The sequence below is a fragment of the Petromyzon marinus genome, chromosome 4, assembly GCF_048934315.1.
Source record: "Petromyzon marinus isolate PM22_M1 ecotype Great Lakes invasive population chromosome 4, UKy_Petmar_22M1.pri1.0, whole genome shotgun sequence".
Taxonomy (NCBI): Eukaryota; Metazoa; Chordata; class Hyperoartia; order Petromyzontiformes; family Petromyzontidae; genus Petromyzon; species Petromyzon marinus.
Window position 1 is genome coordinate 17,165,299 of NC_133670.1, and position 21,448 is coordinate 17,186,746.

The following is a 21,448-nucleotide window of genomic DNA, read 5'->3' on the forward strand; positions in this document are numbered from 1 at the left end:
TCACACGCCGTGAATCACCACACACCCGTGGGAGCGCATGGGCCCCGGCAGTGCCCCGGCCAGCGCCCAGACGCCGGAGCGGGGGTCGTACGCCTCCACGCTCTGCAAGTAGGCCCCCCGCTCGGCCGAGTAGCCCCCCGTGACGAGCAGGCGTCCGCCCAGCGCCGCGCAGCCCCCCTCGAGTCGCCGCTCCACGGTTACCCCCCCGGGGCGCCACTCTCCGCGCTCGGGGTCGTACACGTCCACGTGTGCGCTGTGGCCCCCCAGGACGTAGATCAGGCCCCCCAGCACCGCCGAGCAGAGGCCGTATTCTGTGGGGGGAGGGTTTGAGGGTTTGAGTCGGGTGGCTTTCGGGGGGTGAGGGTGAGATGCTCGCAGGTGAGTGGAGTGCTGTTGGGAGAGCGATTGCCTCCCAGCTGCCCAGTAGCGTCCTTCGCGAACCTCCTCCACAGAGGCCGACCGTGACACCTCCGGTGCCGGTCATCAGGGAGTTTACTTAGCTCCACATCCTCCTGGTGCCGCATCAACTCCGCATGTGTAATCTAAAGATCTTCCTACAAGTGCCCGCGGGAGCTCACACAGCGGCACCGCGTTGAAGAAGACATGTGGGGGGTAATCGCACTCATGAACCGGTTCATCTATTCACATCGATTTTCGTGCCGACGATCGGCGAACAAAATGCATGACCGCATTTCTGATTCGCGCTTTAGGCTGACGAATGGAATTGAACGAGGCAGAAGAGAAAAACTAAATTCTCTCCCTCGCTCGCTCTCCAGCGAGGGAGAGAACAGCGCAGAGGCGCGCGAGGGGGAACCAGAGGCGAGTGACATTAAGGGCAGCAGCAGGAGCAGCAGCCAGGCGATGAGCCGGCGCTACCAAACAATTGCCCAAGCTCTGCAGTCCTCTATATGCAGCCTGTTCTCCGATAACGAGGCAATTGCTTTCCTGAAGAACACCGCGTTTATGGAAACATTGCGTTATAATAAATAATATATATGGTAAAGCACAGTCCGTGATAACATGCGGGATACGTAACGCAGGGTGAACAAAGACTGAGGCGCTTGGGTAGATCTAGAAGGATCCAGCAGCATCCCACTGCCTTTGTGTGATGCTGCGACGAGGCAGCCGAACAGCCGCTTATTCCGACTCGGGTGACGTAGTTCTGTTCACTCGATCGCGTTATATCCAATTCGCCTGATGAAAACACGCTAATATACGAAAACAGAGTGTATTAACGTGTTATTTGTATCGGCCAATGGGACAGTACACATGAGAGACGATACAGAGAGCAAAGTGCAGACAAGTCGGACAGAAGAAGACAAGTCGACGGACTACACCACAGATGAGGAAAACTGCGGTGATGAGAAAGGCCGTACGGACAATAATACAGACAGCACAAATGCGACAGGCTGATGGGCCGAGTACATTAATATACGCAGTATAAACGTACCCCCTATTTACGTCTCCCCATTTTACGTCGTTTCGCGAATACTTCGTCGCTTTATCAATGACACCGCTAACCCGATTTGCGTCGCCTCAACCCCGCTACTTACGTCGCTGACAGCATCGTCCGTCCTCTTTCGTTATCCATCGCCTCCACCACCCTACCCTGTAAATCGCTTTGGATTTACGTCGTTTCGATATACGTCGTCGCACCTTTGAGGAACGCACCCCCCCCCCCCCCCGACGTAAACCGGGGTATTGCCGTACTTGTGTTAATTTACCTTTGTAGAGAGACAGATATGTTGAATGAGACGCCAGTCACATGATCTATTAGTAACTGCTGGTGGGCTGAGGTGAGGTGGTGGAATGGGGTTGGTGAACCTTTACGTGGCCCCAGCTCACCCCCCGCTCCTCACCACGAGCACGTCACCCTCTGTGGGAGCGGGTGAGGAGCGAGTGGCTCGGAGCGCAGACGCACGCTCGCGAGCACGCGAGCACACACATCGTGTTCCCCCACAATGCGACACCTTATGGAAAATTCATAAAGAGCGCAGCTCAGTGTGGAAAACCTGACACCCACTTCAGGGGCACGGTCCGTTTGCTTTGGGTGTCCGTGGTGTGTCTGCGCGTGCCGTTATTGTATCTGTGTGCGCCTATTACTGTTTGCGGGTGTGTGTCCATGATATACGAGTAGCGTTGCCTGTTTGGTCATCATTATTAAATGATAGGTCATTAGCAGCCTTTTGTCAATTCACTGCGAGATAAAGGCTGCCACGTGCTGCGTGCAGGTCACGAGGGGGTTTGTTTCACCATGAACTTAACCACGTGGGCCAGTGCGGCACTCGACCGTGTCGAACCGACCATCATCGGTTCAGATTTCACTCGGCACTGACGTTAGCCGTGGCTGGAAACTGAACTCAGATCGCTAGGTTCAGTATAGCAAGTGCATTAAACTAAACTATTAAAAAAAATGAATTTCACCAGGGAAGTGACAGAACACGGGAGAGAAGGGCCATCTGGATGAATACCTGGCAGCGAAAAGTGAGGCAAAGCGAGGTGGTAGCAATGGTAAAAGCAACAGCGTTTGCACAACTCTACCAGAAGCTTGACAGCAACGAAGGCGAGAAGATGGTATGCCGTTTGGCAAGAGCCAGAGACAGAAAAACCAGGGACATTGAGACCATATGCATGTCGCGAAGAACAGTGAATGATGAACAATCTTGGATGAGATCAATGTTAGAGAGAGATGGAAAGAGTAATTTGCGAAGTTGCTGAATGTGGAAAACCCAAGACGCGAAATGGAAGAAGAAGAAGAAGGCCCACCTGGCTACGTAGCTCTTTTTCAGAAACGACCTGGACCATACATGATAGCTCAACGAAGTGGCTTATCACGTGCAAATTTTTCGTAGCTAAATACTTTAAACGCACGTTGATTCTAAATGTAGAGGGGAAAACGGGTGGAACCGGTGAAAAATCCACGCAACCACGGCGAGCGAGACATGCAAACTTCAAACATACAGGTATCGGGTTCAGGAACGAACCCACGACCTCCTGCATACCAGGCGAGGTAGTTAACATCTCGTCACCATGGTGCCCCACTGCGACACCGCTCCACTCCTCATAATCGTTATTATGATCATGATCATCATCATTTAAATTGCCGCCCCAATACTTGGTTGAACAGCAAGACACATCGTGTTTGTCCACGATGACGACGATAATGGATTGACGGGTGATGGTGATGATCATGACCACGATGAGGATGTTGATTGAGGATGCCACTGATGCCGATGGTGATGGTCATGATAATGGGCCAGCAGATGTGATAATCCTGCGATGATGTTTATGATAATGTTGGATAAGTTGACCAACTACCATGATGGTTATGATATTGATAATGATAAATTAACCACTGTTTGCGATGATAATGATGGATCAATGATCGTCATTTGGATGATGATGATGATGACACTGGTTGATTGATCATGACGATGGGTTGAGCAATGATCACGATGATGATGATGATAATCATGATGGATTGACTGATGGTGATGATGATGATGATGCTACTGGAGGTACCGGGATGAGGGCAGGGAGTGAGGGAGCTCCATTGGTTCCGCTCCGCGTGGTGGGCCTGCACGTGTCCCAGTGAAGACCCCCCGTGGCAGCCTGAGTGCCCCCCAATCACGTAGATGCAGTCCCTGAACGAGCACGCAGTCGCGTTACCCACACCTGGGAGAATAAACACAACAACAATAACAAAGATCACCCGTTTAGCCCTTACCAAACTGTTGGGGCAAGTGTTGTTAGCGAGCACCAATGAAAGCCGGCAGGGCACACGGGAGGGTGGGCAGCCAGCACCACGCCCAGCCCCTTTGTCTCCATAGTGGCAATGTTTACACACTGCACCGGGTTACTACTTTGAGGCTGAGTCAACCTAGGGGAAGCCCAGGATCCGTTCAGATAATATAATCGTGATTGTACACCCAAGACAGCGCTTACACGTATAGCACATACAAACACAAACACAGTTACATACAACACTTTCACATGCACACGACCAACGCATACGCGTAACACTAAACAAACTTGATAACATTTTCGTGAAAGAGAGATTTTTGGCTCAATGGGCTTTACTCGAGAAATAAACGTCTGATTCTTCTCCTGTGACAGCATGGACAGTGCCGTGGCTAGCAGTAGCGCGTTCGCCGCTTGTTGCAGAGATTGGCGGTTCTAATCCGTAAGGCCGCCCTGGATATTACTGCGGGTGTAATGAGAATAATGTAAAGCTAAACTGTCTTTTTTATCCAGGTAAGGCCCACTGAGCTATTTCGCTCATTTTCAGAAGCGACTTGGCGACGAATTATGTCTCAACAAAGTGGCTTATCGTGTGGAAATGTATAGCAGCCAAATATACTCTAAACGCATGTTGATTCTAAATGTGGAAGAAAAAAACCGAAGGAACCGGAGAAAGATCCACGCGACCACGGGGAGAGAGAACATCGAAACTCCAAATACACAGGCGTCAGGGTCAGAATCGAACCGACGACCTCCTGTATAACAAGCGAGGTTGTTAACATCTCCCCACCGTGGTGCCCCACGCGTCGTTTGCTCGCACAGTGGCCTACACAACGGTCATTGCGTTGTCGCCGTTACGATCCAAATTGGAAACACTGAATTGGGAAACAGTAAAAACTTAGCAAGATCCTCCTCAAAAATAGTTCTCATACTCAGCAAGAACGGGTCAACAAGCGTAAGCGTGTATGTATGTACAGTGTGTTGAACTTATTTTACACCGTACATAGCCAACCATGCTAATCGGAGGTGCGGGGGAAGGACAACAAACTCGACAGAAAAAGTAGTTGGGGAGAAATTAGTTTTTAAATCTAGATTTAAAAGTGCATAACTGCAGTGGCTTCGTATTAAACAACAGTAAAACGTTTTCCTGAGCCGTTATCTGACACAAGGTGAAACTATGGCCTTACAACATGACGTCAGGATTCATTAGGAACCGCGTTCTGCAAATTAAGTGACCGTTCTGTATGAGACAGCAGCCCCCGTCCACGGGCAAAGTAGAGTTTTCCCACCGCTAAATTCAGAGAAGCTGAGCACCGCGCCACGCTGGTGGCGAAGGGGGAGATTCTGTCACGTTTCAACGTCTGATATTTACATGGAGACAGTGGAAAAATCCACGACCCGATGCGGCCTCCCAACATCAACAATCTCCCACTGACATCATCGGCCGTCAAACAACACCATTAAACACCCCCCCCCCCCCTCCATCAACAACGGCATTGTTGGAATAATCAACGGCCTGTCAATATCGTCAGTCTTATCAACGTGACTACAACAACCCATTCACATCAGTGCCACTGTGATCACTGCCAAAGGCCATAGCCATCATCATCATCTTCTTCGTTATCATCGTCATCACGTAAAATGTGCTAAACCTCACTCATAGTGAAATAAACCTCGCATACACACACGCACCATCAACAAATCCATTAGCACGGTTAGCTACGTACGGTGCGAAAGAAGTTCAGCAACCTGTACATGCATACATCACCACTGTTATCATCCCCAATATTTTGTTATGCTAATCAGCGACCTAAAACCACACGCATACCATGTAACCCCCCACCCACCCCTCCCCTAACCACCACGAGCCCTCACCGTGCTCCATGCTCGCAATGGGCGTCCACTCGCGCTTCAGGGGGTCGTACCGCTCTGCGTCCCTGGCGGGTGCCCCGTCCCTAAACCCCCCCATGGCGAACACGCATCCGAGCGCGCTGGCCGCGCAGTGGCAGTAGCGCGGTAGCCCCATGGGGGTCCCGGGGGTCCAGCGGTCTCCCTCGCAGCTGTAGACCCAGAGCGAGGCGAGCGCCTCCTCCACGCGCTCGCCGCGGTACCCTCCGCTCACGAACACGCGCGCCCCCAGCGCTGCCACGGCGTAGCTCTCCAGCGCGCGCTCCGGGAGCGCGGCCCCTGCGCTCCACGCGTCCTGCCCGGGCCGCCACGCGTGCACCTCGGCCAAGGGCCGCCAGTGGTAGCCGCCCACCACGTAGAGCTCAGCGGAGCAGGCGCGCTCCACGCGAGGGCACGGTCCCAGCACGGCCGCGCGCAGCGCCGAGCGCAGCGTCGAGCGCAGCGCCTCGGTCGAGGACGCAGCCCCCGCGGCCGCTGTCACCAGCGCCTCATCCACCCCGGTGTCGAGGAGCCGCAGGTTCACCCCGATCTCCAACAGCTCCGGCAGCAGCGCGGCGCGGCTCCTCGGGGCGTGCGCCACCCACGCGGCCAGGGCGCCCAGCAGCGCCTCCTCGCTAGACACCTCCAGGTCCCGGCGCGAGAGGAGCGCGCGCAGACGGCGCGCCTCCAACTCGGGGAACTCGTCGCTGGCGCAAACCTCCTCGAAGGCGGAGGCGGAGAGGCGGCGCGACTCGCGCTCCAGGCGGCGGCACGCGTGCGTCTCGGCGAAGGCGAGCAACCCCAGGCAGTTGGAGGGGTCGAGGCGGCGCACGAGAAAGCGCTCGCACGCCGTCTTGACGGCGCCAAACTGCAGCAGGTCCGCGGCCGCCAGGAGGGACTGCACGTTGCGCTCCGTGATGGAGACGCGCGACGTGTACGCGAAGCGCAGGAGCGTCTCCATCACGTCGGGCTCCACGGACGGCAGCACGACGAGCGAGAAGCGTCGCTCCCGCATGTCGGCCGTGAACATTGCCTGGAAGTAGGCGCTGCAGGCGGACAGCACGGCGCGGTGGCAGCGGAACGAGCGGCGCGGGGCCGTCATCGAGGATGGGGATGATGGAGGTGGATGATGAGGCGATGGAAGAGGAGAAGGAGATTGGTGCTGCCCGTGGCACTCGAGCGTGACGTCCGAGAAGAGGCCGTGCTGGTAAAAGGAGTGCAGAGCGCGCAGCATCTCGCTCGGGTGCTGCGCGCACGTATACGCGTACGCGTACCCGCTTCGCTCTGGCTCAGGGCCTCCCCGGGGCACGGGGTCGCCGGGGCCGCGGCTCGGCATCGCCGGATCGAGGAGACGCGGCGGGGCCGTGGGGACCTGCGGTGAACAGGGAGGGGAGTGGGGGGGGCAGAGGCAGTCAGGGACACAGTCGCATACCGGCAATCAGGAGCCAGGCAAACAGTACAGCACTCGGTCAGTCGGCCTAGACGACACAGGTGCTCAGCGATCAAGCAGTCGGGAAGAAGGCAGCTGTGCAGTCAGAAACCAAGGCAGTTGGGAACCCAGGCCACTGGGCACCCACCCGGGGCAGTAAAGCACCCCTTGTAGACAGCCGATCAGTCAGCAGAGAGCACTGCGCCCGCAGGACGACACCCAGCCCGCTCCCTCTCGCCCACTCGGGCAGGGAGCGCGCACGGGCGCGTGTGCGCGTCCACGCGGCGAGAGGAGGAGGGGGGGAGAGAGAGAGAGGGATGGAGGATTTAGGGAGGGAGGGAGGAGATTGGTCGGCGTAAGCGCGACTCGAAACTAAACACAATGGACTCAACCCCGTCACATATTTGCCCGTGTCTGTTTGTTCCTCTTGTTTGCTTCGTCATTCGCGCTGCTCCGTGCACGGCAGTGTGCGAGAGCTTGCGTGTGGCTGTCTGTGTTGAACCTACGAAGGACCTACCTTGACCCATGCGTGTGGCTGTCTGTGTTGAACCTACGAAGGACCTACCTTGACCCATGCGTGTGGCTGTCTGTGTTGAACCTACGAAGGACCTACCTTGACCCATGCGTGTGGCTGTCTGTGCCTGTGTTGAACCTACGAAGGACCTACGTGTACAAATGCGTGTGGCTGTGTAAATAGTTAGATTTTTGGTATTTATGTGGAGGGCCAAATATTGGAACGAGGCGTATTGCCTGCTCATTTATGATGGCCGGAACGACGCACGAGGGGGTGTGATATAGCCAGAACTTCGCCCGGCCGCCTTAGTATCCCCAGTGGCGATGTTTACATAACGCATCAGGTACGCGACTCATGCACGTCGAGTTGACCTGGAAGAGGCCCATAACCGGTTGAGATAATTGCCACTGACGTTAACTATGTCCGGGAATCGGTGCACGAATGACTCTTGCCCGAACGGCCTGTGTGGGCTTTACGGGGGATTCTAGATTTAAAGCTTTCGTGACTGCAAGGATCCATACTCTTTGGTTCTATTGGGTAAAGTCACGTAGGTAAAAAATAAAATAACAAATCACGACGTTTCGGCCACAACACAAGCGGCCTTCATCAGGTGAAGGGACGAGACTGTCTGGAGGACAACGCTGGAGTGAAACAAGCCACGCTCAGATCACGACCTTTAAGCTTGTGATCGCGGCATCTTTTGAGGAAGGTCAGCGTCTCGATGAGCTGTGACTTCTTGTCCCGTTGTCTGTTAAAAGCTCTAACAGATAGGTGAAAGCCCTCCCCATAGAGGTTATCAATTCTAGATTTAAAGCTTTCGTGACTGCAAGGATCCATTAGTATGGAGCTTTAAAATTGCTGAAGTCGGCGGGACAGCTGCCGTGGGAAAAGGTTCCTGCAGTCACGAAAGCTTCAAATAAAGATAGATCACGATTATCACGATCGTCGTAATCCATTGTCTATCCACTCTTGTGCTGAAATCCCTCCTCAATGCAATTACCATCTATCACGGTCCGGTGCTGATACCACCCCGTCTCACGCCTGCACACCAATTGATATCGTAGCTTCATCTTCGCGACTGTCATTGTCTTGGACGCATTCCCCATCCTTTGGCCGCCACTCCGTCACCAGTCTCGTCCGGACTGCACTTGAGAACCTGGGTTCAAAAACCAGGATCTCTGCGGTGACAGCTCGGCGCTGTGAACTCAAAAAAGGAGTCCAAAAATGCCCTTGTTTATTCGAGTGTTCGTGTAACCAGGGGACACGTGGTCACGAGAAAATAAAAACAAAACATTCTCCACGCGACTTCCTCGCTTGCTCAATCCCACGGTGGTTCAAACAAGATTGAACCACGTCTACGGGGAGGGTTTCACACATCTGTTAGAGCTTTTAACAGACTACGAGACAAGAAGGCTCACATGATCGAGTCTCTCACCTTTCTGAAGGCGCCTGTGGGTGTTCCATCTGATGAGGATCGCTTGTGTTGCGATCGAAACGTCGAGATTTATTTATTTATTTCTACCTACGTGACTTTACCGAAAGAACCAAAGAGTATGGATTCCTGCAGTCGCGAAAGCTTCAAATCAAGACAAAAAATCCAACTTTTACATTCTAAGAGCTGGATTTATCACGTGAAGGAAACACTCATTTAATGTGACGGGTTTTTTTCTGCTCCATCAGCTCGCTACACTTGAGAACTCTGTTTAATCGCAGGTGGCTCGAGCTCAGTTCGAACCCAGGAACTCAACGGTGCGGATTCAGTATCTCTGACATGGCCAATATAAACAATGAGAGACAGAGACCCAGCGCTTGAACCCAGAATCTTAGCAATGCTGGCTCAGTCTTTCTAACACAGCCATTATGAACCCCATGGGAGAGAGAGAGAGAGAGAACCAGATTCAGGGCTTAACTCCAACATCTCACCAGCGCCGGCTGATTGCTCTAACATGGCTGTTATGTTTAACACGTAGGCTTTCGCGACCAATATTATTCATAATAAAGGTTTTTGGGTTAGATCGCGTTATTTATAAATGTGTCGTAACCCTCCACCACCCGACACGGCCAATCAGCAAAAAAGTGTCACGTTGACAAAAGACAAATAGTTCACTACTTTAGCCCACCGGTGTGTTGAAGAGTGAATCCACAACATTTACAGTTTGAGTACGACGTTTCGCTGGTAATTACATCCAGCATCATCGGGCAATTCGCCAGAATGGTAAAGCCCTCACTTGCTCCCGGTCTTTAATAGAGCAGCAGGGTGACGTCATAATTTATGGATCTTTTCATCCACTCGCCAACATCAACATCTTGCGCATTAACGCACAAATATTTCGCGTTTGCACTCCGTGTGAACATAGCGTCGTTGTTACTGTGGACCCACGTGCATTTTAGCACAAGTCACACGATGTTGACTATTGGCTCACGCGTATTCTAACGCAGGTTATTGGCTGTCTTACAGCCGTGGTTCGACACAGGGGAGGGGACGTGATGTGTTTTTCATACAGTCTTAGCGGGGATTAATTTATCACTATATATTCCGAGTCGCTGGTAGACTGGAGTATGGACGTGATTAATAGTCAGGGTATAGCGCGAGGAATACTGGATGTGGTGTGCCGGATGTGGATATATCATTGATTGGGTCGCCAACCGGCCATACCTGGCTAAAGTTCAGCGCTGCGTCTTGGAGTGTAATCAAATGCGGGTAGCCACGTGGTCAGCACCACTCGCGCGCCTGTGATCCAGCGCTTTGGAAACGCAGGGGTTGGTGGATCACGCAACGATTCGCAAAAACTCCCTGCACGCTGCGCTGCATCTGAACCGGCGTGGGGATGTGGGTTAGTGAATCCGTCCGTAGAGCGGAGCTTCACGTGTCACCCACTGTATTCCGACTCCTCCGCACAAGAAACATATTCACTCAAAAGAGAATTGGTCAAAACATCATTTTTTAAAAGATCTGTACGATGATTATGATGCTAATGCTAAAAGATCGGGCAATCATAACGAGGACGCTTGCTGTGCCAAAGATGACGCTGCTAATGATTGTCCAGTAATTATTAATGTGTTAATGAAGTGGAAGGTCGAGTGAAAAATTATGGCGATAATGGATTGGTGGATAATTATGATGATAATCATATGGATTATAATGATTATAAACTGAACGACAATCGTAGTGGTGGTGATGATGATGATGAATGCACACACAGAGTAAATAGGTAATGGATCAAATATGTTAAGACGACCAGCGTGACCTCAAGCATGCTTAGTTACACGTGGATAAATAGGTGCTTTGTGCACAGGTGCGAGTGTCAAATTCGGCGCCAGCTATTTAGAAACTCAATCCAACCACACACACACCCCCAGCACCCAGAGCACCACCCACAATCGCCACCACAACACACGAACCACAACAAACCAACCACTACAACCAAACCACCACCGCACCCCAATCACAAACCCTCCCCCACCACCAACCACACATCGCAATCGCCACCACAACACAGAACCACAACAAACCAACCACTACGACCCAACCACCACCGCACCCCAACCGCACACCCTCCCCCACAAACCACACAGCACGATCACCACAACACACGAACCACAACAAACCAACGACAATTAACAGCACAACCACCACCACCACAATAAACCAACCACACGCCCCCCTCCGCCACCACCCACAGCACAATCCCCACCCCCACTACCACAACAAATCCACCAGCACAGTTCAGTTACCAGCTTCTTCTTCCTCTTCTTTCGTATGATGATGGTAGACGCAGTGCAACAACCACAATGTCACGTTCAGGTGGTCAGAGTCAGACAACCGCGTCAGGAGCAGCGGAGAGTTTCATCGCTGCGATTATTCCAGTCACAATGCACCAACCACACATCACAATTCAAGCACACACTCTTCTGAACTACCCATAGCCAACCTCCTCACTCCTAAACCTCGTCCCCCACTCCTCTGCAATCGAAGTGGACAACCTCCAGCTGCGCGCCCTCTGTTCCACCGCAGTTCAGCCTTCACCTTTTCTTCCTCCTCCCCCTCGTCCTCTTCCTCCTGTTCCTTTAGCGTCATCTCTTCATCCATCTCTTCCGAAGAACTCATGACGCCGTCCCAGTTGCGTATCTCTCTGCCGGCTTCCAGCGCCGTGAGGAGCGTATCGAGTGTTCCCTGATGAGGTGAACTCAGCCTCTCCTTCCTCGCCTGCTTCCTCTACTCTTCTATCACTGGCACCCGGCTCTCTGAACTCTCCCCTGGCTCTCTAATCTCTCTCCCCTCGCTCTCTCGACTCTCTAATCTCTCTCCCCTGGCTCACTCGACTCTCTGGCTCTCTCGACCCTCCGCTATCTCTCCCCTGGCTCTCTCGACTCTCCAATCTCTCTCCCCTGGCTCTCTAATCTCTCTCCCCTCGCTCTCTCGACTCTCTAATCTCTCTCACCTGGCTCTCTCGACTCTCCGCTATCTCTCCCCTGGCTCTCTCGACTCTCTGCTATCTTATCCCCTGGCTCTCTCGACTCTCTGCTATCTTATCCCCTGGCTCTCTCGACTTTCCGCTATCTCTCCTCTGGCTCTCTAATCGCTCTCACCTGGCTCTCTCGACTCTCCGCTATCTCTCCTCTGGCTCTCTAATCTCTCTCCCCTGGCTCTCTCGACTCTCCCCCGCGCTGTCGCCACTCGTCCCTGCCACCCCGCCCGACGCGGCACGCGGCACGCGCCGCGCGTCGCTTCCACATTAGGAGCGGTGGGGAGAGGGCAGGGAGAGTGGAGGAGAGCGGTGGGGAGAGGGCAGGGAGAGTGGAGGAGAGCGGTGGGGAGAGGGCAGGGAGAGTGGAGGAGAGCGGTGGGGAGAGGGTAGGGAGAGTGGAGGAGAGCGGTGGGGAGAGGGTAGGAGAGAGCTGCAGGGAGAGTGGCGGGGAGAGTGTGCGGTGGAGAAAGGGGGGTGGAGAGCGCGAAGGGGAGAAGGGATAGAACCCTTATAGGGAGCGGAGACCACGCTATTTTAAACCCGGGGCCCGAACTGTTGATCACTCCTCACCAGACCAGTGGTCAGTCCACTCGTTCGCTCTCTTTCATTCATTCACGGACTCACTCGCTCATTAATCAATAAGTCACTCAACGGTGGTACTCACTCATGCACCCAATCACCCATATACGTACAGTACTCATATATCTGGCAAGGGAGGCTGTGTCGGCTGGGTCACGTAGACCCGCATGCCCAGCCACCGCATGCTCAATCAGCTTCTGTTCGGCCGGATAAATGGGGCTAAACGGGCGCAATAGGCACTAGAGAAGAGACGGAGCTGATGTGGTGCAGAATGATGTGGAGCTGATTGAACTTGCCGGTGACTAGTACCAGCGGTGTCAAGCTGGTCCCATGTGGAGGAGCAACAACGGAGGGCAGGGGAGCGACGCTCACGAGAACGAGCGGAGCGCCAGGCAGCTAATGCGCAGAGAGTTTGCATCGTGGCTAACACATTTGGTGCATCTGCCAGACATCTCAGTCAGTCAACCCATAGCACCTGAGTCTGTTTCGTGCCCTCCTGTCAATGTGGGCCTACGACACTTCACGTGGCCGCAAAGTGCACCTCGCATGCCACAAGCGCCGTGGTGAACGGCGGTCATGTGAATTAAACTGTTGGCGAGGCTTCTGCTCTCGCTGAACAATTTCCGGGTCCCAGGTTCGCTGGAGTGGGCCTTCGAGACATAACTCTAACAAGTATATCCTCAGCCACATCGAGATATATAACTGGATGTGGTGTCTAGGGTTTTGTCAGATGAAAGGGTAAATAACTGCACGTATGTTTATTTCGCGAGATAATTTTATACGTGTGGCAGACCGGTAATCGATAAAAAAAATTTAATGTGAGAAAAACGATTTTAACCCTAATCCAGACAGAGCCGGCTTAAATTAAGCCCATGCATTTCCACGCGTATTTTGGGTACATGTGTGTGTTTGGGTACACGTGTACACATATATGTGCACACACATATATGTGTACACGTGTGCATGTGTCTGGGTACACGTGCGCGTGGATGGGTGCACGTGTGTGTCTGGGTACACGTGTGTGTCTAGGTGCACGTGTGTGTCTGGGTACACGTGTGTGTCTGGGTGCACGTGTTGGTCTGGGTACACGTGTGTGTCTGGGTGCACGTGTGTGTCTGGGTACACGTGTGTGTCTAGGTGCACGTGTGTGTCTGGGTGCACGTGTGTGTCTAGGTGCACGTGTGTGTCTGGGTGCACGTGTGTGTCTGAGTACACGTGTGTGTCTAGGTGCACGTGTGTATCTGGGTGCACGTGTGTGTCTGGGTACACGTGTGTGTCTGGGTGCACGTGTGTGTCTGAGTACACGTGTGTGTCTGGGTACACGTGTGTGCACGCGTCTGGGTGCACGTGTGTGTCTAGGTGCACGTGTGTATCTGGGTGCACGTGTGTGTCTGGGTACACGTGTGTGTCTAGGTGCACGTGTGTGTCTGGGTGCACGTGTGTGTCTGGGTACACGTGTGTGTCTGGGTGCACGTGTGTGTCTGAGTACACGTGTGTGTCTGGGTACACGTGTGTGCACGCGTCTGGGTGCACGTGTGTGATTGTGATCGTGTCCGTCTCTTATGGAACCGCTTCTGGAAACATCTTTGCCACAGTGCACTGCAGTGACGTCAGAGCAGTGACACATTTAAATTATGGATGGAATTGGAATTGGCTTCACATCCAAATGTCGCAGGACACTTCATCGAAAACAAAGGTGTCTTGAGATTCAGTGAGACTTTCCTGGGCACACACAGATATGTTAGTGTAACGTCATTAGAGTTATGTAATGATTCGCTCAAGGATAACTATTAAGGCTTTCTAACGATTAAAAGTACAATATTCATATCTGCCAACGGTTTATCCATATTCTTGTACAGAGAAATGTAGTTTTCAGGTCAATACGGCGTATAGCCGTTTCAATACGAGCAGAAAAATATGTCTATTTGTTTGTGTTTCTCCCTTGTGATGGGACTTTGTAGAATGAACGTTGAGATTTATAAAGGCACGGGGTGACCGATAAGGTGTGAATTGGTCTGTAATAAGGCAGGCACTGATAAGGGGTTGACCGGTATGGATCTGTATTATGGGTGCCTCCAACGAATTACCACGAAACAAATATAAATGAATAAGACCGAAGTAAACTAACCATAGCCCTGTGTATAGGTGGCTGTAGGGAGCTCTAAAGATACACAGAGAGACGCGGAGACAGCTCCAGAGATAGAAAACACGAGTCTCAAATGAGACAGCGGCACAAACAGAGACAACGAGTCGGGGAGACAGGCACCTCCGATTAGCACGGTTGGCTACGTACGGTACGAAAGAAGTTTTATATACATACAAGAGATAAACACGGGAAATGACACACACGGAGAGATGCGGGGATACAGATACACGAACATAGACGGTGCATACAACCTTATGCGTGCGCCTTAGTTACACAGGGCATCAACACCCTCACGTCGCGTGTTCATCTCTCCCGCCTGTGCCTCCACATCACTCCTCTTCATCGTAATCTCTCGCTCTATCCCACCACTCTCTCCTTGTCCCCCTTTAACCACCACCCCTACCACCTCCCCCCATCGCTATCTCTCCATCTCGCTCCTCTCGGTCCCATAGATATATAACTGTCCAACCCGAGCTGTTCATACTTTGATACGAGCATTGCCTTTGTTCTGTTGCCTGTTTGCCTTCTCTGGTCTCACGTTGGTGGGACAAGGCCATATAGACGGCTGTCTCTGGTGTAGGCCAATCCGTTTCAAAGACAATGCATATGTTATAATCAGAGCATGTTTGTTTGCATGCTTTGCCACAAAGCATGTGTAGTTAATGCAGACTCGATGCCGTGCAATAGGTGTCCAGTTGGTGTTTGAAAATCTTAACTCCTTTTTTCATTTCCAGAAGTGGTAAAGCCTATTATTATTATTATTATTGTTTTTCTCATTGCCTTGATGCTGGCAAAAATGTCCCATAGATATCAGCACTCTCTCCGCTCCCCCCCCCCCCCCAACTGGGACCCCACTGCCCCCCCCCCCATCCCCACCGCATCCCTTCTCTCCTCTTCTGCTCCAGTAAGCGCAGCTGTGACCCGGACCATCCCATGTGTGCAGAGGCCCCCGCGTCGCTCCCTGCGGACCCTCAGCAGTGCACACACCCCGCGGTGCACTGCCACATCCCCCCCCCCGCCGCTCATCGCGTCCATCCTATCACTCGCTCTCACCCCAACCCGCAGTGGAGCACCGCACTCTCCCATCCACCCCGTCCCTCGCTTACTCACGAGACAAAAGGCCACGCGTAAAGCCTTTAACACGCTCTCGGGGCAAGTGCTCTAAACGAGCCCCTATATTTGCTGGCACGCGCACACGAGGGGGTCGGTGGCCCCGCAGTGTCGATGTTTACGCACCGCACCGGGTACTCATTTGAGGCTGAGTCGACCGAAGCGAGGCACAGGACGAGTTTAGATATTCGTCACTGGTGTTGGCCGTGAACGGGAAAGGATCTCCGTCGCCCGGGTTCGCAGCGCAGCGAGCTAACCACTTTACAGCCGCTCCCCGCTGACACACACACACGCGCAGAATCCAGCGAACACTCACATCCCGTGCTCAACCTAATCTCCACTCAAGCGCACACCACAGTTCCAATCCATCCCGTACCGCACAGCAGCTCCACCCCAGCACACACCCCCTCGCTCACCCCCACACCCTCCACCCCTCGTCGCTTTCACTCCACCGCACGATCCCGCAAAGCGCGCAGAGGCCCTTGTCCAGCAGTGGGTGGATAAAGCCGCGGTACACATCGTGTGGACCACATCTCTCTCACTCGTCACCTGCACCCCACACACCCGCACGCCCTCTCATTGCCCCTACACCCCCATATCCCCACGCGCCACCCTCCTTACTCCCACTACCCTCCCCCCCACACCCCAGCTTTCATCCACGCGGCTAAGTCCTGTAAATCCAAGCATGTAAATTAAATTTTGGCTGCACATTAACATACACGCGTAATTTACATGAGTCACTTGCACACGCCATGTGCGTACATCGCGTACACAGGACACGTGGACCCTACCTCCTCCCCTCCCTCCCATCCGCAAAGGATAGGCTTCGAGTTAAGGGCAAGGTTTTTGTCATGCCCAATGTTAGCTAAATGCGCATTTGTAATCTGAAGGTCGTATATCACTGTACATATAACCTATAAAAGGCATTTTTTGCCTGTCTGCAGTGATAGCAGGTACCACCACAGTCGGTATGCACTGCTGAAGTTAAAGCACGTACCACCACAGTCAGTATGCATTGCTGTAGTCATAGCAGGATACCACCACAGTCAGAATGCACTGCTGTAGTGATAGCAGGATCCACCACAGTCGGTATGCAATGCTGTAGTTAAAGCACGTACCACCACAGTCAGTATGCACTGCTGTAGTCATAGCAGGATACCACCACGGTCAGTATGCACTGCTGTCGTCATAGGAGGTAGTAACACAGTCGGTATGCACTGCTGGAGTAAAAGGAGATACGACCAAATTTGGTATGCACTGCTGTAGTTTAAAGCATGTACCACCATAGTCGGTATGCACTGCTGTAGCAATATCAGGATACCACCACAGTCAGTATGCACTTCTGCAGTGATAGCAGGTTCCACCACAGTCAGTATGCATTGCTGTTATCATAGCAGGTAGCACCACAGTCAGTATGTACTACTGTAATCATAGCAGCTACCACTACAGTCAGTATGCACTGCTGGAATCATAGCAGCTACCACCACAGTCAGTATGCACTGCTGTAATCATAGCAGGTACCACCACAGTCAGTATGCACTGCTGTAGTGATAGTAGATACTGCTATCGAGTTGGTAGATACTGCTATATAGAGTTAGTCGATACTAAAACAGTCAGTATATACCACTATGGTGAGTAAATACTACTATACAGTCAGTAGCTACTACTGGCTCAGTAGATACTACTGTACAGTCAGTAGATACAACTACAGAGTCAATCGATACTACTTACTGTTGTATGTAGGGTGCGTAGGTATATATACCTACGCGGGGGTAAATATATATTTTTAGGAGGTGGGTCGACAATTTTCGGAAACCTTTTAGATCAACTATTTACCCCACACTTTCTATAATTTTTTGGACTTTTGCAAGCTTTTTCAAATTTTGTTGGTGGAGAAATGGACAAACGGCCCACTGGGCTTTCACAATACCTTAGTATCTGTATGTATATGTAAGGTTTTTAAGAGAAGTTTTGAAATATATTTTTCGCCCGGGCAACGCTGGGTACTTCCCGTTAGTATTATATATGTATGCTAGATTACCATCGCGGAAATTTACATGTACAGCCCTTTTGTCAATCTACTGCTGGATGCAAGGCCGTAATTATAATATATATTGGGGGACACACATCCCCCCAATATTAAAATTTTCTCAAAATGTTCCCCCCAATATATTGCTATAAAAAAAATTCATAATTGCGATGCTATGTAAATAAAAACAATTTGCTAAACCTTGGCCACAATATCTAGATTTCTGTTTATATGATTGTGGTTATGGTTGTACTTGATGAATCCCTAATCTCTGCCATGACATACAATGAAACAAGAAAAGGTAAAAAAGAAAAAACAGAGCAATGTAATACAATACACTATTAGACATTATTGTAAAAAAACTAATGAAAAGTCCATCCCATGTGTTAGTGAATTTTTTTTTCTATTTTAGGCAGGAAATTAGTTTTCAAATTTTTATTATTTTTTCTAATGTTGACTCCATGGCTACGGCCTTGGCTGGATGAAAACCTCACCCACGTTCGTTGATAGTGGAGGATCTCTTGAGCACACTTCACCACGCTCGTCCGTGCTGGTTGATGAAAGGGGTGGGGGGATACCGAACCGGTTCGGATGTCACTCACCACTGATGTTATCCATAGCAAGGAATCGAACTCGGGTTTGTAGTGCAGTGAATTACCCAATTGCGCCACCGCCCCCATCCAATTCAATCTGTTTGCTGTTGTAACTTTCTGACCCACTCCTACTGGACATCTGTGAGAGGAGGGAAAGAAAAGAGCTTCATAGCTCATCGGATTCCTCCGGTCTAAAGAACGAGTTCGATTCAATTTGCTCGATACAAGGTGCCCTTAGTTGTCGTGGTGTTGATGATTTAAGAGGCGTGTGGAATCCGGTGTCAAGTGTGTGTGGGGGGGGGGGCAATAGCGGAGCCAGGATTTTCAGGTATGGGGGGGCAACCCCTCCAGCAATGAAAAATGATAGAGGAGTTGTTAGTAAGTGAGGACTTGTCCCTTGCTTTTTATTCGACGCATGTGCGGCGATGGCGCAGCCATCGATCGAGGGTCGAATTCGAACCGCGTTGTGTGATCGGCATCGCGCTCGCTGAAGGTGAATGCCTTCAGGGAAGTCGTGTACTGAATACGCAACTGCGCACAATTCTGTGAGTCACTTATAACTGCTTTGCCGTTACTTATTGCCAATTATGGACTCAGACTATAGTCCTTTCATCTCACAGTGGCAGTGGGGGTCGCAAACTGCCGATGTATTCATAATAAACCCCAATGATCCGATCGGAATTAGGGATTTCGATCGGATCATTGGGGGGGACACGTGCCACCTCTTCCCCCCCCCCCCAGGAACTGACTCGGTCAACGACGAATCTACCACCGCTCACTGAACCCCCCCCCCTCCGCCCAAGTGAGAGACGTGAACGCGGAGACAGCAGGCAAAGAAAGCACGGACACGGCCTTCTGTCGCTTCCGATAGCAAACAGCGAAAAGGGGGGCCATCAATTGAGTAGGCACGCAAAAATCTGTCAAAACTTGACCCCTCCCCCCTCCCTGTACGCACGCGGACTTTTAACACCACCGCCCCCCACCACCTGAGTACGTACGCCTGACGCATCCCCCTCCCCCCCCCCGAATCCTATAGAACGGCCGATATTTAATCCACGCAGAAACGATCAAGTATCCTTAATAATATTAACGCGTTTAAGCAAACAGATGGTCCATCGCCGGACTATCTAACTAATTTGAAGGGCAATGTAGACAAATCATTATCGAGGCTTCACCCCCCCCCCCCCCCGTTTCCTATGCGTGCGCACATTGTCAGTAGAGCCCCCCCCCCCCCCCATACGCAAGCGTAACGCATTTGGGTAAACCCTCCCCACTCCGTGCGTAACGCACTAAATGGATGGCCCCTAACGGTACCGACACAATAAGCGCCCTCGCACGCTCCTCGAATCACACAGCAGCTTACATCCTTCGCCAGCGCAGCTTCTGCCCTACAACGGCAGAGATACTCGGCCTCGAGCGAGTACCTGGTTACGCTGTGTAAACATCGCCAAATGGGGAGACAAAGGCGGCCGGGCGTGGTTCTTGCAACCCAACCCCTTCGTGTGCCGTGCCGGCATTCATAGGTGCTCGCTAACAGCACTTGCCCCAAACGGCTCGTTGACGGTATATAGGGTGGTACCTGTGTGTGTGTACACGTGTGTGTCAGGGAGGTGTGTACTGACAAAGATCCCCCGTATCCACGTGAGTGTGTGTGTCACGAAGGTGTGTATATCCACGTGTGTCACGGTGTGTATCCACGTGTGTGTCACGAAGTTGTGTGTATCCACGTGTGTGTGTCACGAAGTTGTGTATCCACGTGTGTGTGTGTGTCATGAAGGTGTGTGTACCCACGTGTGTGTCACGGTGTGTATCCACGTGTCACGGTGTGTATCCATGTGTGTGTGTCACGAAGGTGTGTATCCACGTGTGTCACGGTGTGTATCCACGTGTGTCACGGTGTGTATCCACGTGTCTGTCACGAAGGTCACTCCAGCGCTGTCCTACAAGACAGTCTCGTCCCTTCACCTGATGAAGGCCGCTTGTGTTGTGGCCAAAACGTCGTGAGAATATTTATTTTATTCTCATTCTACGTGACTTTACCGAAAGAACCAAAGAAGATGTCACGAAGGTGTGTATCCACGTGTGTGTGTCACGAAGGTGTGTGTATCCACGTGTGTGTGTGTCACGACGTTGTGTGTATCCACGTGTGTGTGTCACGAAGGTGTGTGTATCCACGTGTGTGTCACGGTGTGTACCCACGTGTGTCACGAAGGTGTGTATCCACGTGTGTGTGTCACGGTGTGTATCCACGTGTGTTAGCGGTGAGTACACCTGTGTGTGGGGACTGTTCTTAATGACTGAAGGCGTGAGATGACGGCTGCCCATGTCCCATTCACCTACCCGGCTGGGGATGCGCGCTCCACAGCCTCGCGCGAGCAGAGAGCTCTCTCCCTCTCTCTCTCTTATTTCCCGGGGTGATGAGCGCTTCGGGGATTAGAGTCTTTAACGTAGCGGACCCCCCCCCCCACGCACCACCCATAACCCCCATCCTTACCCCCCCCCCCCCGCACACACACGATCACACACACAAAGACAAAGATCCCCCGTATAGCCTGGACGGGCTGTTGGGGGCAAGTGCTGCGAGCGAGCACCTATGAAGGCCGGCACTGCTCACGAGGGGGTGGGTGGCCATCACCACGCCCGGCCGCCTTTGTCTCCCAAGTGACGATGTGTACACAGCGCACCAGATACTAATTTGAGGCTGAGTGGATCAAGGGAAGACCTAGGACCTGTTCCGGTAATCGTCACCGATTGTTGTTAGCCGTGATCGGGAATCAAACTCGGGTCGCTGGTTTCGTTCCGCAGCGCGCTAACCGCTCCACCACCGCTCGCCGCGTGCTCAACATATATTCAGTAAATACACTCTCCAGCCAGATAGATAGATACACGTAGCATACACAGACAACAAAAACATGTTTGAACAAAGACAAAGATACCCCATGCAGCCTTTT

General features: G+C 52.2%; 1 protein-coding gene across 2 annotated transcripts; it reads right to left on the bottom strand.

Annotated features, from left to right (window-relative positions):
- KLHL23 (kelch like family member 23) lies at positions 1-20,939 on the bottom strand. Of its 2 annotated transcripts, none has more exons than XM_076059003.1 (4): positions 20,838-20,939; positions 5,617-7,000; positions 3,523-3,675; positions 1-311 (listed from the first exon to the last, which is right to left on the bottom strand). In XM_076059003.1, the coding sequence occupies exons 2-4, from the start codon at positions 6,962-6,964 to the stop codon at positions 1-3; spliced, it is 1,812 nt and encodes a 603-aa protein (XP_075915118.1). In that variant the 5' UTR covers positions 6,965-7,000; positions 20,838-20,939. The 2 variants fall into 2 exon arrangements, with proteins under 2 accessions (XP_075915118.1, XP_032801778.2); XM_032945887.2 differs by lacking the exon at positions 20,838-20,939 and adding an exon at positions 7,206-7,691.
- Between the last annotated feature and the right edge of the window lie 509 nt (positions 20,940-21,448).